Source organism: Catharus ustulatus, chromosome 5, assembly GCF_009819885.2.
Source record: "Catharus ustulatus isolate bCatUst1 chromosome 5, bCatUst1.pri.v2, whole genome shotgun sequence".
Classification (NCBI taxonomy): Eukaryota; Metazoa; Chordata; class Aves; order Passeriformes; family Turdidae; genus Catharus; species Catharus ustulatus.
In genome coordinates, this window is record NC_046225.1 from 3973784 (window position 1) to 4001129 (window position 27346).

The 27346-nt window shown below is 47.4% G+C and overlaps 1 protein-coding gene across 4 annotated transcripts; it reads right to left on the reverse strand.

Annotated features, from left to right (window-relative positions):
• Positions 1-2242: 2242 nt before the first annotated feature.
• Positions 2243-26857, reverse strand: NDNF (neuron derived neurotrophic factor). Of its 4 annotated transcripts, XM_033060762.1 has the most exons (5): positions 26794-26857; positions 23688-23840; positions 6380-6574; positions 5158-5282; positions 2243-4298 (listed from the first exon to the last, which is right to left on the reverse strand). In XM_033060762.1, exons 3-5 carry the CDS (start codon positions 6571-6573, stop codon positions 2908-2910), a joined length of 1710 nt encoding a protein of 569 aa, XP_032916653.1. In that variant the 5' UTR covers position 6574; positions 23688-23840; positions 26794-26857; the 3' UTR covers positions 2243-2907. The 4 variants fall into 4 exon arrangements, with proteins under 4 accessions (XP_032916653.1, XP_032916651.1, XP_032916650.1 ...); XM_033060760.2 differs by lacking the exon at positions 26794-26857 and having other exon boundaries at positions 23688-24367; XM_033060759.1 differs by lacking the exons at positions 23688-23840; positions 26794-26857 and adding an exon at positions 22735-22760.
• Positions 26858-27346: the final 489 nt, after the last annotated feature.

Consider the following 27346-nt stretch of genomic DNA (forward strand, 5'->3'; position numbering starts at 1 on the left):
CGAGTCACCAGCTGTGCTATGCACATCTGGGACAATCTCATTCTGACCAAATTAATGTATTGCCACAAAATTGAAGGCTGATCTCTGCTATCATGAAGTTTTCTGAATAGGTTTCCAAGCAGAGGGAGGAAGAAGAGTTCAGAGCTCCTGGTACACAGTTCCCCAGCATGGATTATGTACTGAATTAAATTATATGCATTTCCACATCCCATTTAACTGAGTGTATCCAAACATGGTAACCCTAACCCTAATTAGTCAAACAGCAAACAAACTATTCTAATTTTTTAAAATATATGAGCCTTAAGGAGGTGCTGCCATCCCTGTGAGCCACCTCTGCTGCTTTCCTATAACCCTGCATGTTCCTCAGCTGCAAATTCCAGCATGGCATTCTGTCCCAAAGGGACTCATACCATCAGTATAAATACTGAACTCCATGTAACCTTCTATTTCCCAGCTTAGGTTTCTATTTTAATTAACTCACCAGCTTTGTGCTTAAAAAAGCCCCTACATATATTTGTATGTATATATATATATTTGATATACTGGCTTTTTTTGACCTTTTACACCAGGTATCCATCTATTACATTCTTTATAAATCCTTTTCATATATGTTTCCCATGCTGTGACTTCCTACATGGACTCTCTGCTTTCACAAACACTCACTCTGGAGCTTTCCCAGCAGATGAGACCTATTTCCCTTTAACACCTGCTTCAGTCAACTCTCAGTTAAGGCTGACTTATATTTGCACTGTATAAAACAGTGCCCTTATTTTAACTCTATCCTTCAAAGAACAGCCTCTCTCAGATCATTAAAACCTGAATAAAAATGTGATGATTAGTATATATGGTAACTAGTATGATCTCACTTTCATCCATGAGAATAAATAGAGCTAGCTGTTCAGGAAAAGAAGAATTCCAGTGGGAAATAAAGACAACTGTTGTGACATTTTTCTTCGAAAACAGCACGTTCAGAAATAGAAGCTGCACGCATCTTGGGCAGTTTTTAAATTTTGTGACATGCTGCAAACATAAGGGGTTAGCAGGCAGAAAAGCCAAATGTGCTGGGTGAATATCCAAACAGAAATCTGGCTAAAGGGAACAAGCAGAGCTGGAATTGTGGTAAAACATGTGTTTTGAAATAAACATCATACTAGGCCAGTTGAAGGGGTACTGATCCCCACACAAGTGGCAGCAGTAAAGGGACAAAGGCTTTAAAAATTTGTCTTTAGCTTAAGGATTCAGGAGCTTTCTGGACTGGAAAATATAGGGAAAGTATGTCCCTGGAAATTGGTGATCTAACCCTGGTACCGGTGTCGTGTTCTTGAGGATTCCCAGCTGGAGTCACCTACTGCTCCTGTACACCCTGGCATGGTAATCCAGCAAATGTGTGTTACTGAACTCCTTTAAGGACTCAGAGATGGTCTCCAGAGAAATCTGCATTCCCATTATTCCCTTTGGTACATAACCACATTAAACACAGCAGGTGTCTTCTGAGCAATCTTCATATGGTACCTAATTTTTGGGGTGCAGAATCACAATAAACTCAGTATGTGGAATGGCACAGGAGCTTGTGCAGCCACAAAGCCCTACTGCCACCCACCAGTCTGCAATGTGCTGGGGCCAGCAGAAAGGAAAATGTGAGGAACTCAACACTGCAGGGCCAAGGAAAACTGGAACTCACCTCTGCAAAGATTGACAGGTTTGGTTTTCCCTGTCAGCATCCTAAGAGTAACTTGCTTTCAGCCTTTATATGGATTTTGGTCCCTTTCCCTCCTACCTTCACTGCTTGAAATGGGGCTGGCCTAGCTGCTTCTCTGAGGAGTGTTTTCTATTAAGCAGCTCTCTACAGGCTTTGGAGTCCATGGAGGAGACATGGAAAAACAAAGAAGACAATTTAGAAATGTAATATCTTAAAGAAAGCAACACCATGGAAATAACTGTAAAATAAATTAAAGTACCTGGGGTTTTTCTTTTCAATATAAAAAAATGCAATCTTTTTGGCTTATTACTACTGTGGTAAAACCCAGCAGCATCTAGGGAGCAAATGCTTCCAATGACAATCTAACAAAAAATAACAAATTACCACACAAAAGATCTGCATGGCCTCTCTAACTGAGACTCCAAGCCATGATGAAACAGGAAAACTGAACTCAGTTCAAGTTTCAGCATGTCTCTTCTGTCCCCACGACTGTCTCCCCACTTAGAATGTAAAAAAAAAAAGGCCAACAAAAAGTCAACAATATATAATCTAATATTTTTAATTTTATGTACAGGAATATAACGTTATGGCAACTTTGTACATGAAATACATACAGTATTTAAACATGAAAATCAGCTAGGTAAGAATTTACATTAGCAATGAAACTGCTTCATGTGCAGCTCAGTTAATACTTAGTTTAGATCTGTATTTTATTGGGGGAGATTTTAATAGTTTACAATCATAGAAACATAAACATTTAAAACAAGACTCTATAAAATAATTTACAGAAACCCTACCGTCTACACTGAGAGAAAGGGCATGTCTGTGAGTTGTGTGTGTGAGTAACAAGGTGGACAAATGATGTACCTCAGCCTTTTAAAGTATAAAATAATTTAGAAGCAGTTCATGCAATATGGAAGCAAAGGCGTGCCAGTTCCTCCGAGGTTTTCTGCTACCTTGGACATCTACTGAGCATCACACGTGGGTCACTGGACACACGATAACACCGCTGCCAGGTGCTACCAGACAGCACCAGCCTCAGCTCCTCCACACAACGACTTATGTAAACATAAATATACAAGTTGATATCTTTTCTACACAGTACAAATACAGGTCACAACTTCTCAGCTGTGCAAGTAGTCAATCCGTATATCAGAAGCAGGATAACGCTCAGTCCGCAGTTCCCCGTGTTCCTCTGTCCAGGGGCACTAACAGAACTTCCTTGTTTTCACCAGTTTGCTCTGGTATTTCACCGAGTGCCCGCCGTGCCCTATCACATAAACATCCAGCAGGTAGGACTTGCCAGGCTGCAGGCCTCTGATTGTCTCTGTGGTCACTGCTTTCTGGATGTTCTGGCTGTGGAAGTACTTACAGAGAACCTTTTCCGACTTCTTCCTCGTGTCTGGACCCAAGCACTGGTTCTGCTCTCTTTTCTTCTGCTCTTCGTTGTAATTGTCATCCACTTCCCTCTTGTAGATGCAGAATTTGTTCCTCTCCTGCGTGCCCAGCCACGCCACCGTGACCGAGGAGCACGTGCGGAGCTTGTCAAAGGCTTTGATCCGCGTGTCTTCGGGAAGGGAGGGGAATGACTGCTTGTTGGGCCTCGTTGTAGCCAGGACCTTCAGCATGGAAGCGCCTTTCTTGCTGCCCTTCAGCCTGATCAGGTATTTAGCTTTGGCTTTCCCCCGGAGCTGGAACTGCCGCACGCCCTCCACGCTTTGAGACAAGAGAAGTTTCCCATCCCTCCTAACTTGGATCTGAACAGCATCCAGGCAGGAATGAACGGAAAAGGTGACTTTTTGGTGAGATGAAACAGGGGCAAAACGCAGAAATTTGGTTCCCTTTCTTTTGATGAACACATCTGTAACTTTGCCATCCTTCAGTTCGATTGTTTTCTGCTTCGCCTCCTCCTTGGTCCTGGCAAAGGTGCCGACATAGGCGGTGCTCATGTTGGTGTTGGTGTTCACTGCAAACATGTCAAAGTAGTACTGCGTGTCTGGCTTCAGGTCAGACACGGTGAAGATGTTCTTGTTCCCAATGCAAATTCTGTGCAGGTCAACTCTCGGCTTTGGGGCTGTTTGCCGCCCAAACTTGGACGATTTTAGGAAACCACGTTCTTTGCCAGAGTTGTTGTCTGCAGGGAAGCCAAAATGGGCAAAGTCAAAGGGACTGAAATCCAGACCTGGCTTTGGAGCCATCATGAAGGCGTCGTCAGAGCTGAGCTTGGCTTCCACAGCGCAGAGGCTTTTGAAGTTGTGCTCTTTGTTGATGACTATGCAGTACTGGATGGGCTGTCTCAGTAAGGAGGCCGTGGGGCTCGGTTTCCATGCCAGCGTCACTGTTGTACGTCCCAGAGAGGTGACATCGATTCTGGGATCGTAAGGTAGCTCAGGATAAGGCTGGTCTGACTCTGGGGTGGTGGTTGCATACACTTTAAAATGGGTGTCCTTCTCTGTCGACAGCAGATCCAGCTGGTACAGCCCGGACGGGGAACTAGAGGACACAAAGTATTCCACGTCGTTGCCTTTGTAGGAGAAGAGCTCCGTGCCTTCCTCACTGGTAATCTGCTGTTTCTGTTGCTCCAGGGGCTCTGGGTCACCTGGAACACAAGCAAAAGGTTTGTACAGACACCCTCTGCAAATGTGAACAAACACAACTCTAACAGGCATGTTTTACTACATAAAACATAATGTGAGAGGGAAAAGGAAGGTTTTCTCTTCTGAGGAAGAAGTAATTGATCAACACTTCTGTCAAATCAGGGAGGGAAATGGTTTGGCACACAGGTTAAACCCAAACATAACAGAAATTCCACCTGACCAGCATTAATGGAGTCTCATGAATGGCAGCTAACACCTTCCACTGGAGTGCCAGGCATCCCAGTTGGAGCTGCCATGCAGTTTTCCCCAGGGGAAACTCACCTGCCTGCTCCTGGATGTGGACCCTTGGCTCTGGCCTTCTGAGTCACACTAAAATTTTGTTGCTGAACACAGTGGGGACCAGAGGTGTGTCTGCCATACCATGTGGTGAGTGTGACAGCTCAGCCCATGTCAGAGGCTCTGGCAGCCCTTTCCTCTCCTGAGCAGCAACTACACGGCTCTGTGTCTGGAGATGAGCCCCTCCAAGGGCTGAGCTCAGTCCTGTGCAATGCCAGCCCTGTCTCTGCAGTTCTTATCTTGTGTAAACACCTCACAGCAAAGCTCTCATCAAACTGAGTCACTCTGGGCAAGCACAGTTTGCTCTGGCAGCATGCAGACCCCTGTGACTGTAACCTCAGCTTTTACTTCTTTGTAGCCCTTTTTGTTTTCGTGTTGCTGCCTGTTGTCAATCTCCTGCACTGGAAAACCAAAACAGCACGACATCATAAGAACAGGCCTGCTGTGAGACTCAGTGTTTGAGGAACCTTAAATCCAGGAGAAAAGCAGGGAAGGGGACAGGGGAGGCTGCTGATGGTTTGTTACCTGATCCTTCCCCACTGGCTTCCTCTGGGAGCTCCTGCACACTCAGTTTCCACTCCAGAGGGGCATCGCACGGCGTCACCGTCACTGCTAAGGGAGTGTTGTCCTCTTCAACCACGAAGAAATACCTAGAGGGAGGTTAACACACCCTCACATCAGGAACTCCTGATGGCAGCCAACCAGCAGGGATTGACTTGACATCATCAGGGATGCTCTTGGTGGGGCCACAGAGTCAGAAGTGTTAGCAGCAGGCAGAGGGAGCATGGAAAGGCTGCTGGACCAGAGCTAAGGAGTAGAGTTCACACTTCTGTGTCAAGGCACAGCAGGGGGGTTTCTGACTTCCTGCCCTCCCTCCAGTGGCTTTATCTTCTACCCCTACACTACCTAGATACAAATCATCACAGAGATGTAAATGAGGAAAAGGGATCTCTCTGGGAACTTAGGGATGGGCTCTTCCAAGCAGGACACACATTTTACATTGAATCCAGGTAAGTATCTAGAGACACACACACATCCAGCTGCCCTCCCACAGCCCTCCAGGCACTACACATAACCTATTATAAAATGTTCCTCAGCAAAAAAGGCTGAAGGAGTTATGTCATATAAGGCAATGCAGCTCTTCCTGAACTCTCTGGAACCTCAGGTTCTTTCCCAGTCTAATCCTCAGTATTTTCTGACCCATAGGGTGGAGTTTGGGAAGTGGGGAGTTCATATCAGGGTGCCTAGTGCTGCTTCTTTCAAGCACAGTAGGGAGCAATGGAGAGGGACAAGTGTGGTGGGTCAAGCCTGTAGTTTCCAATTTCCTTCCTGTTACCTCCAGATATGGTTAGTGGCTCCACTTCAGGGAAATTTTCCAGTTTAGGGGAGCTCAGGGCTTATCCCAGAAATCAAATAAATTGGACAGATCCTCAGCTGGGGAGGCCAGATTGGGATGGAGGCTCACATATTTACTTCACCAAACAAAACACTGAAATATGCATTCTTCTGGTTGGGATCCAATTTTTATCTCAAAGCAGCAACCAGAACTACTGCAAAATTCAGCTTCCTCACTCAAGCCAGACAGAAATACCTTTTGGGGGTGTCAGATAGAAATACATTTTAGGGGTTTCAGACAGAGATACCTTTTGGGGGTGTCAGATAGAAATACATTTTAGGGGTTTCAGACAGAGATACCTTTTGGGGGTGTCAGATAGAAATACATTTTAGGGGTTTCAGACAGAGATACCTTTTGGGGGTGTCTCGGAAGAGGTAGCTGCTGATCTCGGCTCCGTCGGGGATGACCGACGAGTCGTGGAAAAACGCCTTGTCCCGGATCTGCATCTGGAAGAGCTCCTCATCCCTGGTGGGCAGCTTCTGGGGCCTGCAGTGGAGTGGCAGCAGCAGCAGCAGGAGCAGCAGTGGGCAGCGCAGCAGGAGCATCCTGCAGCAATGACAGGGAGTCCCAGCTCAGGAGGGGCACCACGTGCAGCTCTCTGTGCTGGAACATGGGCACACCTACAACAACCTCACCTTCAGTGCCACACAAACAGCAGGAAAACTCACTGTCACAGTGCTTGGATAAAGGGTGTCACCAAGATTTTCCCATCCTGAACTGTGAGTGAAGCAAGCCCAGATTTGGCTCAGATTGGAATTACTACCAAAGAGCAAAAGCCTTCCACATGTTTTGGTGAGTTACCCTTTGATGTTTTGCTCACTGGCCTTGGGAGCTGCAGTAAGCACAGAGCAGATGGAAGGTACATGGCCTTTGCTGCCCCTAGGAGATTTTGGTTGGGCTTCCAACAACCCTCTGGAAAGTAAATATTTCCAGTGAAACTGTTTTTTACAAAAATAGCGAGTTAGGAAAACATGTGATACAAACCCACACATATTCAAAGCACATTGGTATTAGCATGCAATTCAGCAGGGCTTAATCCTCAAGCCTGATGGGAATTGCAAAACACAAAAGCAGAGAATCCTTTACAAATTAGGCATAATAATTCATAATCTCAGCCTTTCATTATTATGTCTATAACTAGGTCAGAAATTACTACCCTAACATATACAGTGGGACAAGCTGAAAATCTCCTTTCAGTACAGTAGATGATCTCATATATAATGGCTCTGGGATGGGGAGGAAAGGGGAAACAGCCCATTTCTGGTACAAATATATCAAGTCTAAATTGTTAAATTATAACCATTTTAATTAGGAGAAGGGAAAAAAAAGATATTTAGGCCATTAGCTAAACTGTGTCAGCACTGGTTTTGGGGAGAAACATGGTAAAAAGCTGAGCTGGCAGGAGCAGTTTTATCTTGTCCATTGGCTGAGTGTGCAGTAATGCACTGCTCTGGGTACTGCACTGTGAAGTAACTACTACTGTATAGCAAATTACCTTTAAGATCAAATCTGTTGCTCAGACAATTCTTTTTCCCACCACCCCTAATATTTTAGATAAAAATTGCAAACATAAAGCTCCTTGAGAAGTGGCACACTGTAGTCCAAGCCACACTAAAACTGCTCTTCCTAAATCCCTGTCCCAGCTGTCTCCAGCTCCCCTGCCGCCTGTCCTGCTCTCAGGACAGCTAAACACAGCCACCCACATGCTGCACAGCAGGGCATCTGACACCAGCAAGGCTGTGGGAGGTTATTTTCACCCTCATTTTGCTTCCTCTGCCTGTGACATTGTTATTTAATCATTCCTTCCACACACATGCAGGTCCCCCCCACTCACCCCTCCTCTGTGCTCTCCCCTGATATCAGCTCATTGCCTCCCCCCTTTCTACTGTTTTCTCCAGCTCAGTTCCTTAATCTCTCTATTTTCCCATTGATGGGAGAGGGAAAACACATGGCAAACTCAGCAGCATCCATAAGCCAGGGGTGACATGCACTGAGCACTCCCTCACAGGATGCAATTTTAGGTCTCAGGTGGTGTGCTCTGTTATCATTTGGGACGGTTTAATGACAGGCTCTGCCCTACAGAAGGAAAGGAGTTCAGGGCTTTACCTAACACATGCAATTGCTACCTACAGGTAAGTCTTTCCCAGCCTTTGTCAAAATCTATCCCAACCAGGTCCTGAGTTAGCTTTTGATGACAGTGGATATAGTTCCTCAAGTTCAGACTGAAGTGTTGATACCAGCAAAGTTAAAGACATCTGACCTTTTGGAGCAAAGACCAGGAGTCAAAATACTTGCTAGCTTGAGTCAGCGAAGGCGGCAGAAAGCTCCCCTCACACAAAGCACGATGAGTTTCGTGTGCTCTAACACACTGTTTATTGATTTTTGGAGTATTATTGTTGGCCAACAGGGATGAAATTCCTTCCAGCCTAATCACAACAGTTACAGCAGATTATTTGGTTAGGTAAGAAACTCTGAGGCTTTCTGCAGACAGCGTCCTCCATGTGAACTCCCTGAAACTGCAATCCTGTGTATTCCCATCGTCAGTTCCAGTGCAATGTAGCCTCTACTAAAATAAACCATTTTGATTATAGGCTAAGCTTTACTTCTTAAATAATTTCACCAGCTAATGCACTTTAAAACTCCCATAAACAGTGTTTCTGCCCCCCTTAACAGCTACAGAGCAGTGACAAGGTACAGATTTGTCTCCAATTTCTTTATCTAATTGTAAAAGCATTTTGGCTTTAAAATAATTCCAAAAAGACACATTAAATTTAGTTCTGTGATCCCTGCCCGTCCCACACATGAAATACCTTGCAAAGTTGTCAACTGTTACTGAAAAAGGAAACTTTTGTGATCTCTGTTCTTTGACAAATTAATAGAATTTTGAGTGCTTTCATTCTCACATATCTAACCTCAGAGGCTTAAAATGGGCCCAATTTTCATGCACGACACTTCCAAAAGTGGGACAACAGCACAGAGGCATCCAACCTTCACTCCCAGGTTTTGGAAGCTGTGCTGTCAGTGTTACACCACCCATTCACACCAGTTAATAAACAGATCTTAGTTTTTGCAGCACACTCATTATAATTTGGCAGGGTTTCAAGCTAAACCCTCTATAGTTTACTCATGCAAAGCAAAAAGCCCATTTATTCATCCCATGTTTGTTTCTGGGCAAGCTCACCAATGACTTTGACAGAGCCCCTCAGAAAATGCACTTGCTAGATGTGAGCCTGTGAATTCAGGCTCTGCCACCCAGCCCTCAGAAACTCCCACAAACCATTTTCTTGTCTTGGATTCATGTTTAGAAGCCAGGTACAAGCTGAGGCCTAAGCACTGCTCTCCTAAGCCACACAAATTATTTGAAATACTTTGTGTGATTTTTTTGTTCTCTAGCCTGTGCCGCCTCCTTAAATGCCTTTTATTCAGTTTTCTGCAAGTTTGTCTTGTTTTCTTTTCTTTTAAACTCTGAGTCAATATTTTATTGATATATTCCTGCTGACTGGAGGGATTTGCCTGCTGTTTATCACTGAATTTAAGAGAGTGCCAAAACAAACAGTCCTAAGTGAAATAATAAGCACCGTTTTCCTTCTCCAGGATTGCAAAAGTGCCCTCTAATGGCCCATCTTTACCTCTCACTTCTTCCCCAAACTCTGTCTCAGCTGAGCCTTAAACCCAGAGGGGGAATTCCTGCTGGCTGACCGACCTTAGGAGTGAGAGTGAGCATGGAGCATCCGGAGGGTCCCAGCTGCTCCCAGGGGACAAGGCCACTCTGTTTTGCCTGCCAGGCACCAGGACACTGATGGCTAGGCTAGGTGATTCCCTGGATTTGAACCTGGAATGTGGCAGTGCCCTCCCTAGATGAGCAGCTCCCAGGCTACACAAACACTCTGGTAGCAAGAGCCACACCTCAGGAGAGATTTGCTTAACCCAGCTGTATTTACCTAAAAAGATCAACAGATGAAAAATACATGCTGCACACTGGAGAGGGAGATAGATGATTTTAAACACTTCAAAATTCACCACCTCACCAGAGTCTTGGGGCTTTTTCCTTCTTTCACAAAGTATAAATAACCATTTTATAAATGGCATTTTATAAACTCGAGTTATAAGCACATACAGGAAAATAATCCTTAAATCAGGTCATGGCTTTTATGACAATTACAATTAATTCCTATCTTTTAATAATCTCCTTACCCAACATTTCCAAAATCCCACCTACAAAAGCCCTACACAGCCCTCTCTCCTGCCTTTAAGACCTCCAGGTAACAAACTCCATCTGCAAATCTCAGGTAAACTGCAATTAGGACCAGAAATGGAGGGGATAATGGGATCTGCAGCTGGCTCAGGTTCTGAGTCGAGGGACAAATTAGCTGGAGCTGTGACAGCACCTCAGGGAGTTTTCCCTCAGACTCAGCAGGGTGGACACATCCTCAACCCAAGCCAGAAAGAGGTGGACAAATGAAATCACCCATTTTGGATTTCCCTGCTCAAGCCCACGGTATTTTCTGACTGACCTTTTTTCCCATCACAGAAATCCTACCCAGCAAGCCAAGAATCCCTTTTGTTTGGCTGTTGAGGATCCCAGCAGTTGTGTTCACTGTGCATTTATTTCACACAGACACTGACAGGAAGGCTCCATCTCACCAAACACACCTATGCTGTGGAGAAAGGGAACAAAGTATTGGATTCACCACATGCAACACTGGTACCTGTTCACAGTCATCTCCTTTCATCTATGGAAATAATTTGCTTTACTCTTCAACTGTCTGCAGGTCACCCAGACCTGTGAAGGACTTAGAACATACACACAAAAAAAATAATCTGGGTTTACCTGGAGCAAATGCATCTGGAATAACCAAACCCTCAGGTTAATTACAGAGAGTGGGAAGAGCACGACTGTAATTTAGTGAGGATAATTTCAAGGCACTGCCTGACACAGTGCTCTTGTGTTGCATTTCTTCTCCTTTTTTTGTATGGATGGTTAACTTTTTTTCTTCCTTACATCCTATTTTTAAACTCTGGTGTGCTGGGGGTGGGAGTTTTTTCTGTTTACATTACCCATGCTGCATCTCATAGTAAGTCTGCAGATTTATTGACGTGATTTAAGTCCAGCTTTGGAAATAAAAGGGCACTGTGTGACTTCTTTGACTTATTACAGGAATGCTGCAAGTAAAGAGGTAGTGAGCTTTTCCATTATACACTCAATTTCCAGAGATATATGCCACAAATACATGCACCTCAGCACACACAGTTATCACCTGAGGAACAGAGGAGTTTAAAAGTGCTTATAAATTTGGATTGTAATGCAATTAGTTATTTTTAATGTGCAAACAAGGAAAAATAATGCCCTTGCAATTTAAGCATTTACTGGGAGCTGCTCAGTTTGTTTGTTTAGGGGGAGACCAGAGGGGAAAAGTGAAGGCCTGCTGTTTAATGCTGACTATTCCCTAAAGGATGTGGAAAACGCTTGGTATGCTTTTCATTTGGGCCTTTTTGTGGTTCCTTTTTTTTTTTTAATGCCTTGCTTTTGAAAACTTTGAAAACTTGTTGTCTGGTCCTGCCTGGCTCCTGGGGAAAAGCATGGGCCAGGCAGGGCTGTGGGACCTCTCCAGGGGCTGGGGACAAGGAATGCAGCCCTGACAGGGATGTGAGGGTGCATCGCTGTCTCCGTGGATTTTAAAGACCAATTTTTGTGTAGTGCCACAGCCAGCCTGAAAAATACAACCATGTAAAAATAGGAAGGTGTGAAGAAATAAGGGTACAAGATTTCCACCAAATCTTAATGGACAGCAGTGGCAGTGAGCTACAGCTTGGGGGAGAGGTGAACTCCAAAGGGGCACCATTAGAAAATGCAGAGCTGTCTCAAACTTGACATGCTGAAAAGCAAACATACTCAGGGAGACATGGTACCAAAAAAATCAAATTTTACATGGATTATTTTGCTTCTAAACTGAGAGTTATTTTTTCACTTTTAGTGGAAACAGATTCAACCCTGATCACAGCAAAAGCGTCACCCTGGAGCTGGTAGCAATGGGATCTCAGCTCCAAAAAACAGCTGAGCCAGGAGATGCCATTTGGGACAATCAAGGAAATGCCTCGTGGTTTTCCTTTTTTCAGTCAGAGACCACATGCCAGCGCTTCTCTCTCTCACAGCCACCTCTGCCCACGGGGCTCAGCGCCGAGTGTCAAACCCAAACAAACAGCGCGTCCCCCGCTACAATGCTCGGTTGTTCCAAGCCTCTCCTCCTGGGGGGTGGCAGTGGCACGGGAAGCAGGGATGTGCTGGAGCCAGCTGGCAGATATTACCTCCCCTGGCACTCCAGCCCCAGCTGGGTCCCTGCTCATCCTCCCAAGCCCGTACAAAACCTGCAGGTGGTTGGATGTCACTCCTGGAGAGGGCAGGCGTCACGGGATAGGTGACTGGCACCAGCTCCTCCACAGGAAAATATGTCACACTTGGAGAGTCTGACCCAGCTCGGAGTAGAGCAATTTTTTCCATAGTCTCAGCAGGGGTTGAGCCCCAGAAGGAGAAATAAGGCAGAGAAATCTCAAGTTTGCACAACTGCAGGCCATTTAAGATAACCAGCCCTGAATGCCACGCAGCTCTACCACAAATCTTTCAGCGCAAGCGCTGGGGGTGTTTTATAATGGAAAGTAATTATTATCCCCTTGTTACAAGCAATAAAAGTAGGGCAGAGACTTTCCTTGTTCAAGGAAATCCCAATATAATCCTTTCCTTTAATCATAAAACAATAGCTACTTTCCTCGGCCAAGTCATTCCGCCTTCAGCACAGCTCTCCGGGTGTAGGTTGCTCGCTCTCTGTAATGAATTTCAGCGAGGGGATTAGCGGGGAGGAACACACGAACAATTACAAATTACAACCAACACCAGCGTGTTGGTATTTGCTACAGTTTCCCACTGTTCCTCTGCAATACTTCAGGATGACATTACAAGTGAGCGCCCTGGCCAAAATCCTCCAGAGACAGGGATGAAATGTTAGGGCATGATACAGGGCAGGAACAGAACCAGGATCTGAGTCCTGCTGTCACATCCTCAAACCACCAGGGCAGGAAGACTGGGAAAGGTGCTGCAACACAAACCCAAAGTCATTAACTTCTTTAACTACCAAAGGAGTTACCAAAGGGTGCTTGAGCCGCTCCTAGGGAATACCGCTGGCACGGCAGCTGCTGCTGGCCAGCAAGGTATTGGCTCAAGGGGAGAACACAGGGGGCTGGCACAGGGCAGGGAGCTGCAGCAGGGGCAGGGACAGGCAGGGGGCTGCAGGTCACCACAGTGACTCCCAGAGCAGGGCAAGCAGAGCTCCAGCAACAACCAGAGCACTCACATTCTGTGGAAAGCTGTGCCGTGAGCACACTGGAATTCCCTATGCACTTCTCTCCTTCTGCTTTCTGCTTGGTGATTAATAAAGGGAATATTGCTTGGAAAACCTGTCAAGTGCACAGGGGCTTCCATCAGACACGCAGTTTCCTCCAGCATCAGAAACACCACCACACACTACACAGCCAGCCCACAGGCACTGCTATTCCCACTCCCTTCCCTAACTCTACACACAGAGTTTTCCCACAACAGCGACTCAGGAATTCTCCTTTGCCATGTTATCCTCCCCTTATTACCACTGAGGGTTTCTCACCTGCTGTAGCACAGAGAGAACAGCAGCAGCTTTCCAGAAGGCTGGAAAAGCAGAGCCAAACAGCAGCAGCAGCAAATCACAGTGCTAATGTGCAATACCTGGGAAGAGACTGCATCCCTGTGCTGCCACCAGAATGGTGTCCTGCAGTGGTGCTGTCTGCAAAGGAATGATGAGTTTTCCTACTGCATTCAGAGTTTGGCCCATTTGAGAATTGTTTAGGTTGGAAAAGCCCTCTGAGACCATTGAGTGCAGTCACTAACCCAGCACTGCCTAAGCCACTGGGAACCCATGCCCCAAGTGCCACAACTACTCATATTTTAGATACCTCCAGGGATGGTGACTCCACCACTGCCCTGGAAAGCCTGTTCCAGTGTTTGACAACCCCTTCCACAAAGAAGTTTTTTCTAAAATCCAATCTAAACCTCCTCTAGCACAGCTTGAGGCCATTTCCACTTCTATTTGGGAGTGGAGACCAGTACATATTACTTATGATCACAGTAATATGTCTTATATTGATAGCTGATCCCTCAAAATTTCCAATCCCTGAATTATCATCAGAATCCAAATCTTTCTAATTGCACTCACTATCCAAAACTGGATTCAGTTTTAGTATTTTCCTCTTCCAGCTTTAAAAGTATGCAAAGGAAACCTTAGGCCCTGCAAGTCCTTAATAAACCCTTAAGGTGCCCTCTCATAACGATTTGTTGCATATCAGAGCAATTCACAGATGCTGTGTCTCATTTTCCCTAGCTGGAAAAGGGCTGCTGAAAATATGTAAACATTTGTAAAGTGTTTGAAAATGGAAAGTATCAAATGTAGTGCTGAAGCTGTTTGTATTTACATATTTCTACCAGCAGCTCTTAGTGTTCGAGCTGGCAGATCTCTTTGCTGCCACGGTTACAGCAGCAAAGATTCCAAGATCCAGCATGGATTTTGTCTCCCACACTGATCCCCATCACCCCCAGGAAGCAGCACACACCATTTCTTAGCACTGGCTCCTCAGGGGCTGCAGTGGCTGAGAGCTCATCCTGGATGAACCACATCCCAGGGAGCACAATCAGCCTCAGCACTGCTCCTGGGCACCACTCAGCTAATTCCCTCTTTTGCATGCTTGTTTTTATACAGTCCATGGGTAGTTATGGGTCGGTAAATTTTCTATTTACTCTCCCAGCATCCTGCTTTAAAAAACAACACAGATTCCTATCGATAAACAGTGAAATGAGCTCAATAAATTAGTGAAAGTTGTTAGAGGAGGGCATGAACTGCTCCAAATTTCTCGTCATAGCTACCTGCTGTCCCCACCACGGTGCCTGACACTTCCCACTGCCTCCAGAGAAACCTAAACTTTCCCCAGCATCACTCAATCCCTCCAGCACTAAGAAGCCACGTGACAGAGCAAGGATTTGACTCCAAAAGACAAAATGAAGTGGGACAGTGAGGCAGAGCCATGGAGATTGCCCTGCTCAGAGCTGGCACACACACACCTCTCACGAGAGGCTCTAAGACCCAACCACAGCTCACCAGCCCATCACACCACAGCAGGACAGGAGCACATTTGGGAGCTGCCAGCCTTCAGTCTTCCTTCTAGCACTTTCTTGTTTCCTAAGCAGTGGACTTGTGCATTTCCCAGCTGGAAAGTCCTTCCCAAGTGCAGAAGGGACGGCTGCTCCAAAGGGATGTGGCACCAGAGGTTCAAACCTGCCAAGGTCACCTGCAGAGCTGTGGTAAGGGGTGTGAAAAATCAGATTATTGCAAGGGTTGGTTTCAGCTCCACTTTAGTGCTGGGCCAGTGTTTATTTGTGCAGGCTGGCAGGGGAAAGGTTAGCCCTTCATGTGCTGGCTGCCAACAAAAGCGGAGGGAGCCCGTGCGGGAGGGGAGGCCGGGCTGTCATGGGTGAGCGAACATCCAAACAGCCCCAAAACCTCCGGCCTTCCTGAGGCAGCCAGACATCCCAGGCTGACACAGGGGAAAGCAGGGAGAAGGGAGCAGTTTCTGCATTCAGAGATGGCTGAGATGCACACCAAGGATGTTCCTTTTCCCAGAAGGGGAAGATGTGTGAGAGCTCTAGGGGAGATCTGGCGCTGCCTTCACCAGCAACGGGAAATGGCCTCAACATTCTTGGATGAAAGTTACTGCTGAAGGACAAAGCATCAATCCAGCATCATTGCTGATCACTGTTAAACCCAAAAAGCTGCAAACTCATAAAGCAGTATCTGCTCCTTGGTTCTTTGTCCCCTCAAATCATCTCAGCAGAGGCTTGAGCTGGAGGGCTCTGCCCATGGGGACGATGCCCCCAGGTCCCACTTTGCTCCCACACCTCACCAAGAGCCATGAGCTGGGGCCTGCCCAGTCCCACAATGAGCCCACAGTGCCCATGGGGATGGTCACACACCCTCTGAGCCAGAACGTGTTTTGGGCTACTGGAAACACACTTTGCTGAGGTGTATGAGTTTTATATTTTCTAGTTTAAGCCCTAGTTGCCTGGGTTTTCTCATAAACACCTTGCAACTGCTTTTTCTTAGATGAGTGGGAATTAGAAAGTGCTCCATAAATTAACATAGCACATTTGTTTCTCTGAGCCTGCCACCCTGTTATCACACACTTGCAAGAGATGTCTTAGACTCTTGTTTTAAAATAACTGCTTAATTCAAACATAAAAATTTAGACCCATTCACATGACACGAGAGGGTCTTAAAACCTATTTATTTTCCCTCTTATTATTTTTTTCCTGACTATTGTACTATAACAGGATTAGAAAAGTTTTAATTGACTGATATTAAATCTTCCCTGCAAAATTCTAACTTGAATACCCCCTGGGACTATTAGACATTTATTCATTATTTCTCATTACTGAAAAATCAGTTTGAGAGAGCCCCTAGGGTCCTCCCCAAGTAAGGATAAGATCCTATTAGTCGTACAAATCATACACAAGTAAGTAATTCTTACCCAGGAGAGAAAACCCCCAGGGAATTAAACACAGATTTAGTAGCCAAAGGAAAGGAAGGAATGGGGACTAGAAACTGTTAACACTGCTCACTGATGTTTTCCTTTGCATCCAGAGACCAGCTGGCAGCTCCAAGACACTTGGCTTTCCCACACCATCATCATCCCCATCTGTAAGCTGCCTAATTTCCATCAGGTTTCTGGATTTCAGAACGCTCAGGCACGTTCAGACTGTTTGACTATAAACAAATTAGCAGTAAATCTGCTGCACCTAAGCAAAGTAGAAAGAGAGGGAGCACTCATTTCTCCACGATATTCTGGCTGCTTTGTACAAACATCTTCCCTGTACAATCATCCCCACAAATGTGTGTGAGGATCCTGCCATGCCTTGGCTGGTCTGGCGCTGCTCTGTCTTGGTACCGAGCAAGTTAAAGGTGAGAAAGATGAAAAGCATCATTTTTCTCACTCCCTAATAAAGTTTCAACAAAGTTGTGTTTTCTCAAATAATACAAGGGGAAAAAAAATAGAGTCAATTAGGCAAACAATGCTTTTCCCCTGTAAATCACAGGGGAAGTGTCGGCCTCGGTGCTGTGTCACCTTGGGAGCATGCGAGGGTCACACTGGAGGGGCACTCATATCCGGGCCCGTGGAGCAGGGAATGAGGTAGGAGAGATAAATTATTGCCTTTTGCTTTTCAGTTCTCCAGGTGCTCGCAGCAAGTACCCACTGCTTCCTATCTCAGCTGTCACACAAGCAACAAACATCTCTCCAACCCCTGAGTTTAATTACCCTGAAGCCAGAGCAGTCCCAGCTCAGGCCAAACCTGAACAACCCTGTGAGAAATCTGTGAGAAATGCTGAAAATACCTGCCTGGGTGGAAGGGCAGAGCCCTCTGTGAGATGCTCTGTGCAGGATCTGCTGCACCCCTCTGGTAACTCAGGAATGTTTGTGTTTAGTGGAGCACAGTGGGGCTGGCTTCTCAGCCTTGTTGCTGATCACTCCAACATCATTTAAACCCATCCTGTACAATGCCTCTCATCAGGTTTTTGGTGAAGTTGGACTATCAGCTACCTCACACATGAGGTGACATGACACACTGCCTGTTTCTGACGTGTCCTACATGACTGACGTGCTCCCTGCGGAGCAATCAAAGCCATCCACGCAGTCGTGAGATTTTCAGCTGGTTCCTGTTACAGCTCTGTGTTAACATTTATCCTTCCCCTCTTCAGTGGGTGTCCTTGCATGCAGCAAATCAGAAAATTAATTCTGAAAGAAAAAACTTCTTTCTAATATTTGCTCTCTTTCTCTGTCCTCTGAATGTATTTCCAGCTTTAAGCACATTCTCTCGGAGTTATGATTTATTATCCTGACCTGTTTCCCAATCTAAGGGCAAATACTTCCTCTCCTAATGACATCGTGGTAAAGTTTTCAAACATAACATCTCAGCCTTCAAAGCTCCTTCCATCCATCCATGAGCTTATTTCAGTCGTCTTCTCAGGCAGAAACTATCCCTGTTTGATCTAATGAGGATTTCTGCCACAGAAGTACATCTGATGATGTGAAACAGAACAGTTTCTGCACTCTGCCTTTCCCCAACAGCGCTGCTCGCTCACTCACTGCTCCACTCACGAGTTAGCAGAGCTCAAGCAGTACTTAAGTCCCTTCTCACTGGTCTTACCTGGGATATTCTCCTTCCTTAGATGCAATTCTGATTTCTTCTGATTTATGCCTGCCCATACAGTCAGTGACACCAAAAACACAGAGCTCATCAGCATTCAGTATCACACCAGGTGCTCCATGATCAGCATAAACATCGGCCTCGTGGCCTGTCTGTACACTCTCACATGGAACTTGCATTCCAAACACAGATTCCTTGATACATAACTAGCTGAGGTTATCCTCCCTGATGCTGAGGCATTCCCAGCAGTATGTGCTCTAAGGCCTTGCAAATTTGTTTTCTTGTATAGAATAGGCGGCCCTTTCCTCCTTCAGTCCAGTCCACTCTTCTCCTCTGCATTTTATAATCAAACAGAAAAAGCAAGCAACCTCTCCCCAGTTACTTTAACTCTCACGAGTGGCTGAGCTGGTGGCCCAGAGCAGCTCTGTCGCCCTCCAGGTCACCAACCTCAGCCCCTTGGAGCTGGGAAGGAGAAACGCGCGGCTTTCACGAGGCCGCCCCTAATGCAGAAAACGTGCGCGTTCCGCGGGGGCGAATGGAAACCCGCCCGCCTTCCCCGGAGTGGCCATCGCTTCAAATTAGCAAAGCTGCCTCCAGCGAAAGCGAGCCAGGCACTGAGAAGATAAATACCCACTTAGCACAGCAAAGTAAAACCAGCCCCACAAAGATGCGAGACCCCGAATGGGGACTGAAACAGCCCCGTGCAAACAGTGAAGTAATGGGCTTACAGTTTTATTATTCGTATAAAGTTGAGTGACTTCAAAATGAACGCGAAGCCAAGCAAGACTTGTTATCCCACTAAAATCTGTGCTGTAACTGAAGCCAGTGCCCAGATGTTCCGTGGTAAAATCCGCTGCCTCGCTGCATTAAAGCACCACATAGCCTGACGTACGGTCCTGGCTTGCCTTTATCCAAACCTACTTCGATTCTGGATTGTTTTTCTAGCAATGCTTTCAACTGCCATGGGAAGCATAAAAGGTGGTCTCCTACAAAACCATTTGGTACCAGCTTGAAACGTAACCATTTGCAGAAATAAATCAGGATTTCTTTTTAATAAACTGTTTATCGCCAGCCTCTCGGGGCATAAATCATAGAAGAAAAAGCAGGGTCTGAGTTTAATAAACATCTCATCTTTTTATATATATTAAGGCAGAAGACCCTGGCATGCCTGAGAGGCAAACAGCCTCCATCCAGCCCTCCTGAGGACATGGCATGGAGCAGAAGGCCACTGCATGGATGGAGCTTCCAGGAAAGGGCTTATCCCTTCATTTTTGGGGGATATCTAAGGTAGGCAAACCTTCTGAGGAGGACAGAGGGGACTTGGAGATGCCCTTCCTGCCCAGTTCTGGTCTGTCTGTCAGTTCTGAGCTGTTGCTTTGGGGCAGCCTGGGCTCTCAGAGCACTGAAGGATGCTCAGGCTCCGATGAGCGGGTGGTGCTGCACAAGGAGCCGCAGCACCAACCCTGCTCTCAGCGCTGCATTCCCGGCCTGGCTGGCAGGAGGAGGAGAGGGAAAGCCCTGCAGATGGGCCGGGGCTGCGTGCTGGGAGCTCCGAACAGCACAAGAACACCGGCTCTGGGGCGAAGGCAGAGCAGGCGTGATGTGATTTTGAACAGCTTGCTTGACAGTTTGCACCAGATTGTATTTATAAACATCGGGGAAACCTCAGAGCTTTTCCTCCGCGTTTCCGAAGCGCTCACTCACAACAACACAGGCGTGTGGGGCGATGCTGCGCAGCTCTGCCTCGCCTCGGTGACAAACTTCTCACAATTAAATAAAGGGGCCCACAGTCACCACAGTCATCTTGGTGAGATCAGCACCCTACACAGAGCTCAAATTCCTCTCATCTGACCACCCAACCCTGGCCTTCCCCAGGGCGTGAGGTGACCTGCTGGCCATGACGCCAGCGGCACGTCACGGGCGTGTGCCACCGCCTGCCAGGTGTGGAGCTGCTGGCAGAGCCTGGCACGTCCCCACTCAGGAGTGGGACATGCATATTTTGTCACTTCACTGCTAGGGCTGCAGTGACACGCCACAGTGCCCACCCTCCACAGCACAGAAATCAACAGGGGTCTGTCCAGGGCCGCACAGAGACAAGGAAAGTGGGATGCACCCACAGTCCCCATCATGGAAACATGGCAAGGAATTTTGCAGACCTATTATAAAGCTCTCTCAAAATTAAGAAGGGCTCGTTATCTGCTGATTCAGGAAGTTCATGAGGAACACTTTGCTCACAACAGGGTGAAACACAGACACAGAACCCTGGGTACATCCACACGGTACCAGCACATGATGCACTACTGCACATCTCACTGCACATAGAAGGTAAGAATCTCTCAGTGTTTGAAAAACTCCTCTCCTGCTTCAAATAGCAGCAAGTTTCAAATTCTAGGCATTGCTCTGAGTACTTCAGGGAGTTGTAGTGGCACTAGAAAGCTGACCTGGGCAGCTCTCCTGCAGGTACGTGTTTCGCTCTGAGGTAGGAGAGCGCGGTCGGGAGGATGGGGCATTCCTGACAAGAAGCAATCCGAAATGCCATTCCTAAAATAGCTCAGATTCAGCGATTTTCAAAGTAGGCTGAGCAGAAACACCAAGTTTTTCCCCCTGCTCCCTCACGGCACTGCCAGGAGTGCTGAGGGTGTCTAACACCCAAGCGCAGTTTTTATGGAAACCAGGTTATGGCCAAGCCAGCAGTGCCTGGCCAGGGTCACTGATGCCATAAATCACTCGCCGCCAGGAGCCCAGGGAGGAATTCACCCTCACATCGCTCTCGCCCCTTCCACTCTTACAGACACAACTCCACTGCCTCGACCAAGCGTGAAATGGGTGCGTCGAGGCTGGAGCCCATCCTCAGTGCTGCTGCCTGACTGCGGGATGCCCGGCGGAGACAGTGCCACACTTGTGCCACCGAACACCTCCTGCTATCTCCCTATGGCTGTGCACAGCCAGCTGGGACAGGCAGGTCCGGGAATTCACGGCAGGGACCTTGCCGCCCCTCTGCGCTCGCCTCCTGCAGTCGAGCCACAAGAACAGCGACACTGTTTAATTGTTCTAATTAACATTGTAAGTAGATGCTAACCAGCTCCTTTGGTGGGGAGGGGAAATCCAAGGGAAGCTACAAGCTCCACGTCCCGCTCGCTGTGTGAAAGCAGCCTTGCAGAGCAAGCAGTCCACGTCGGTGTCCACCGGGATGATTTGCAGAGCAGCCCCGGGCAGCAGGGCACAGACAGGAGCACGCTCATCCCTGGCACCACGCTAACCCGTCCGGACAACCAGGGCATGATACCGCTCAAGTGTTACATTTAACCAGCACAAACACGCTCAGAGAATCACAGCTTCTCAAAAATCTGCGCTAGCCTTTAAGTGCGAAGGTTTAAATACATAAAAGTTCTATCTGCAAGTGATTAAACAACGCTTTGTACCCATTGTCTCCGCGCTGTCGAAATAAAAACAGAACCAAGGCTGCACGTAGCAAACCTCACCGCTTACATCCCACCGTAGAGTTTTCTGTCTGCTTTTTTTTGGTAGCCACTTTTTTCTCCCCGAGCAACAAGGCACGATGCTGGCGGAGCCGGAGCCGCTGCCTGCCTGGCACACACCCGCTCCGCGGCAGCGCCGCAGGACGAGCCGGGCTGCAGGAGGGCAAACACGGGGAGGGAAAACCAAACCTCGAAGGCGAGGGAGGGATGCGAGAGGGCGCCGAGGTTTCTCCCGGCAGCATCCCGCAGAAGCCGCGGCGGAGCGGGGCCCGGACGGTTCCAGGGTGGCCCCAGCCCCGCTCCGGCCGAGGGTCCCGCAGCCGGCTCGGGCACGGCGGCCCCTCCCGCCCCGCTGCCCGTGCCTTACCTTGCGGCGTCGCTCCCGTCCCGTGCTGTCCCTCCCGCGGCGGGGGAGGCTCGGGTTGTTTTTTAGGGGCACGGGTGCTGACCTAGCCCCCCGCTCCGGCGCAGACGGGCTGCAGCGGGGACTGTGTCACGCACGTCCCTTCGCGCTTTATAGCCCCTTCCCTTCCCCACCCCTCCCCGCGGGGAAGAATAAAAAAAAAAATAAAAAAAAAAAAGGAAAAACAATAAAAAGCTGAGAAAAGAAGCCGGGAGCACCCCCGGGCACCCTCCCCGCCCGGGGCGAGGGCACGGCTCTCCCGGGAGGAGCCGCGGGGCGGCCGAGCGCCGGCAAAAGTTTGGCGGAGGGGGCGCGGAGCGGCGGCGCCCGGCGCGTCTCGCTGCTGCCGCCGGGGCGGGCGGGCGGGCAGGGGGTGCCCCGGGGCGCGGCCGCCCCGCCCCGCCACCGCTCCGCCACCGCGGGGGCGGGCCCGGGCCCGGGGGGAGCCGGCGGCACCGCGGGGAGCACGGCCCGGCACGGCACGGCTCGGCTCGGCACGGCCGCGCAGGGGCAGCGCCGCCCGGCTTTGTGCCGCGCTGCCAGAGCCTACTCAACATCCATCTTGGAGGGTCGGATCCTGCCCGAAAGCAAAGCCGGGACGGGGAATGCGGGGCTCCCGCTGCTCTCTCACGCAGACGCTGCTCGAGTCGGTCGGGGCTGCGGGAACGCTGCGGAACATCCCAGCAGCGATGGAGGCGGGAGAGACCGTCAAGGATGCGTGAGAAATGGGATTTATTAAACCCTCCTGCAACTGAGCAAACGGGTCTCGGAGCTGCATGTTCACCCTCATCACGTTTTGGTCAGAGGCAGCTTTCAGGTTTGGGGACCGAGGGACAAATTTCTATTACCTGAGAGCTGCAGCAAAAAGACAAAACTACCCTTTGCTGTTTAAAAACAAACCCATCTCTTTTTGTTTCCTTTCTGACACACCAGTCATAAAAACATCAAGTGCTACATAAGGATTAAACAAGTTATTTGGGGAGCAAATTTCAATAAACCCTCCTTTTTCTTTTTTTTTTTTTTTTTCTTTCTCCTTGCAAGACAGCTGAGCAAATCTGACAGCAAAGCCTCAGCGGAGGGAATGCAAATTGTCATATTCTGTAGGGTGACGTGGAGGGTGACAAACAGCTCCTCTTTGTGAAGACACAACCCCCAGAAGAGCTCATGCCTTCAGGGACACGTAGCTGTCCAGAACTCTGCTAATTGCCATTAGTTACTGCCACTTACCTCCCACTCTGTCAACTCACAGAGCAGCAGGGTCCAGCCAGCCAGCATTCTGCCCAAGGCTCTGCTCAGAAATATAAATTCACCAAAAAAAACCCCAGGATTAAGAAAAACAGCCCCGTGGGAGTCCCTATCCAGTTATCCTTCTGTTTTCATTTTTTACATATTTAACAACTCTATTCATCATTTTCAAATAGGTTTTAAGGGTAGGAGTTTAGGGAAGGGAGAAAGACAAGTTCAGGATTAATTTATGCATGTTTAAGGAGAACCAAAAATTACCTGGTATTTGCAGACAGCGTCCCAACTTCTCCCTTCCTACAGGATTGTTTGCTTCTGACTGCAGCACCTCAGTAAAAAAATCTCAGCAAACTACATGTGCTCCTCTTCTGATGCAGAAGACACAAAGATTCAATCATCCAAAAATGGGAGAAGCTGATTAAACGAGAAAGCCGAAATTAGTGAAGAAAATCTGGTACATTCTGACGAGCTTCCCCCCAGGAAGGAACCAGCAGGAGCCAGCAGGGAGGGATGTGCTCAGGTGAAGGCAGCAGCTACCTCCTGGTGCAATTCATGGCACAACAGGGTTTTGTAGAGCCTGCAAAAATGGCTGGCTCGGGTTTGAGGTCATTAGAGGTAAAATATTGCTACCCAGCCAAAGAGCTCTGGAGACCGTGCGCCTCACACACAGGCAAACCGATTATTTTGAAGCCAAGGACAGTTTTAGTGCTATTGTTCTTAGGGGGTATCACAGTCTGTGATTCCAGGGGAAGCAAAGTGACATCCCTGGGATATTATTTGCAGGGGTGTGTGCACACTGGCTCCTCTGCACAGATAACTCTTGTTTTGGATGCCTGCAGTTCCACCTCTATCGCCACTGTAAATCTCTGTGGTGATTTAAAGCCCAGCACAGAGCGAGACGCTCAGCCAGAGGCACAGTTAAAGCACTTCCACAACAAGATTCGCCTCTCCCAAAATTTATAAGGTACAAAAACATTCAATGCAGATACAGGAAGCAGATTTGGGATTTAGATGCTGGAAACTACGGGAATGTCTGGAAGGTACTGAGGTAGCCTCCTAAATGGAAACCAAACCATGAAAGCCAAATGCGGAAAATTCTCCCGTGTAGGTGATTCCTTTGAAATCCATTAAATAGTAGCTGGGATAGTCCCAGCTCCTAGAAAATTGGCCTTGAAATACTCCCTCCTGGAACCAGAGATGATTCACAATCATTTACAGGAACAGATCCCAGGCATGGTCACGTACAACACTCAGGGCAACAAGTCCTCAAGTGTAAAATGCTCTTCCTTTGTCTTTGGGGCAAAACCCAGAAACTTAAGGAGCAGAAGAGCAGCACTCTGGGCACTCACCTCCTCCTCCCACCCTCTCAAAGGCTTTCAGGGAACTGAGGAACCAAATTATTCATCCACATGCAGTCTCAACCTCTGTCTGTAGCTGTGGATCGCTTCCTTGGGGGCTGAAACAGCTTCAATTCCAGTGAGCAAATAAATATCCCAAATCTTGAACATCTCTAATTGGATCCCAAGGAGGGCTGCAAACTGGTTAAAAACTGCACTCCTCACAGCTCCCCCACACTGGGAGGCCCCCTTAGAGTGGATGGATAGGTGCTACCAGGAAACAAGATGCGTGTTATGTACGATGGAGAGAAAGAGCAGGAAATGTTTAATAAGCTATCCAGTGAAAAAAATCCTGAATAATAAATCTGTCTGAAACAAAAATGGAAACGGGCAATTGGATATTCTAGGAGGGGAGGAAGAAGGATAATTCATCATATAAATAATTCATTGCAACTTTTAGCAGCCAGCACTGCCGTGCATTTGGTGTGGAAGACAGATGACACCGGGAGTGCTTGCGTGTGTGCTTCATTTTGTTTACATACAATTTTTTTTTGCCCAATTACATGGTTCTCACTGTGGTGCAGGTCTGAAGATCCATTACCAGTAGCCCATTGATTAGCATTTGTTACTAGGGAGAGGGCATTGCTATTTTCTAACATCATAAACTGAGGTGCTAAACCAGCCTTACGGATCGATGCTGCCTGATAACCCGGGCTGTGATGGGTTTTAGTTATGCAGCAGCACACAGAGCTCACTCTCCCAGAAGAGGGATGGGCGGGACAGCAGGGGCCTCCCGAGGCATCTTGGAAGCATCTGGCTTGGGAGCTGCCAGTGCCTCCTCCAGAACAGCCACACACGAGTGCCCAGGTGGAACCCGAGCAGCAACAGCGCCTGGAAGGGCTAAAACCGAATGCTGTGAGCATGGAGATCGTGCTCCTACTTCCAGCAGGAATATGATGTTGCCTACAGGTTTCATCTGAGTAGAGGGGTTTTTTCTGCCCTTCAGGGAGCAGGTGAGTGCTGCTTGAAGCTGTGGCAGAGGTGACCTTGTGTGGCCAGGCAGAGCCAGCACCTTCTGCTGTGTGCTGCTGGGTGCTCCATGAGCACAGTGCCTAGCACTCATGGTTGGCTCCCTGCTAGCTCCCAACCCTGCCTTCTTTCCCTAACAAGAGGCATTTTCCTTCCCCCCTCCTGAGGGATGTCAAAAGCACATGGAGTGGTTGCTGCACCACTCACCACTGGACCCAGCATTTGCTGGTGGAACAGGATAAAATGAGGCACCCAACAGCCCAGCCCTGCTAATGCAACACCACAACACCTCCAGGTTCACCCAGACACACTGCAAGCTGATGCATTGCCACTGACCCCAAGAAATTACACATTTCGGCTGCCCTCAACTCATTGCTTGCCCATTTTATCCAATTATGTTTTATTTATTAAGCTACTCTTTAAGCTCTCCTGGTGCTGTTTTACACCTTCAGTGCATTTTTTTAATCCTACTGTTTTATGAACTGATTAACAAGACTTAATGCTCCAACAGCACAAAAATACAATACAAATCTAAAATATGGTCCAACTGAAACAAGAATCCAGCATTGGCTTTTCCATATCACCATTGGAAAACACCTGCAGTTAGACACTACTGCAGCACTTGCTTTATTTTGCCAAACCTGATATAATATTATAAAACCAGTTAGAAGATAAACAACTTCACTCTAAAATCCCAAATATGAATGTGAAAAATAATGACAAGCAGAGCTTTCATGCTCCAAGCGTTATTTCTTAATCAGAACTTCATTCTACTGAGAAAGAAAAACGATGCTGCTTTGCATAATTTAAATAATCTAATCTACTTTCCAGATAAAATTGTTAACAAACCATTGATTTAATCTCAAGTGCCCAACAGACCCCGTAAACTCTGATGCCAAATATCTATTCTTTTAATTAAAACAAATTCATTTAATGAAGATGACTGGTATGGTGATTAGACATATTATGAAGTATAGGTTACTTTGATCTAGAACACTCACCCTTTAATTCTTGTGTGAAGGTGTTCCCACAGACACAGCCCAGACCCGAGCTCTTGTTATATCCCCGTCTTCAAAGAAGAATTGTTTCAGACATGTCACTGCAAAGTGTTGATTTAAGTCACTATTTTCCCACCACAGTTTACACACTCACACAATGGAGCAACAAGAATCAGCTGTTCAGAAATGGCGCTTGAAACTAAATACTAAATTACTTTTTTTTATTATTTATTTAATGCTTCATGTGCTCTTACCTTCAGCTCTGCACATGTGTGGGCAAATAGGACATTCTGCTGCTCATAAATCCTCAGTGCAATTTTTAGAGCCAATGTGAGGTCTCCATAAGTGTTTGCCTGTGAAATGCAGAAGACTGGAATGGGTTTGAAGAACTGATTTTGGGTTTATGTGATGGCAACTGATTGGGAAGGATTTACCTTTACTCAGGATAGACAAGGAAAGTCTGTAATGCCCTAATTCCTTCCAGGCCACTGAGAAATCCATGGCATCAACCTCCTCTGCTTCTCCTTCCTCCCTCAAAGTGAGGACCAGCCTTTGA

Coding starts and splice junctions, on each gene's coding strand:
- NDNF (XM_033060759.1), bottom strand. Junction 5,283..6,379: donor TTCCGAGACACCCCCAAAAG/GTATCTCTGTCT, acceptor ACCTCCCTCTAG/GTATTTCTTCGTGGTTGAAG. Junction 4,299..5,157: donor AGCCAGTGGGGAAGGATCAG/GTAACAAACCAT, acceptor CTTGTGTTCCAG/GTGACCCAGAGCCCCTGGAG.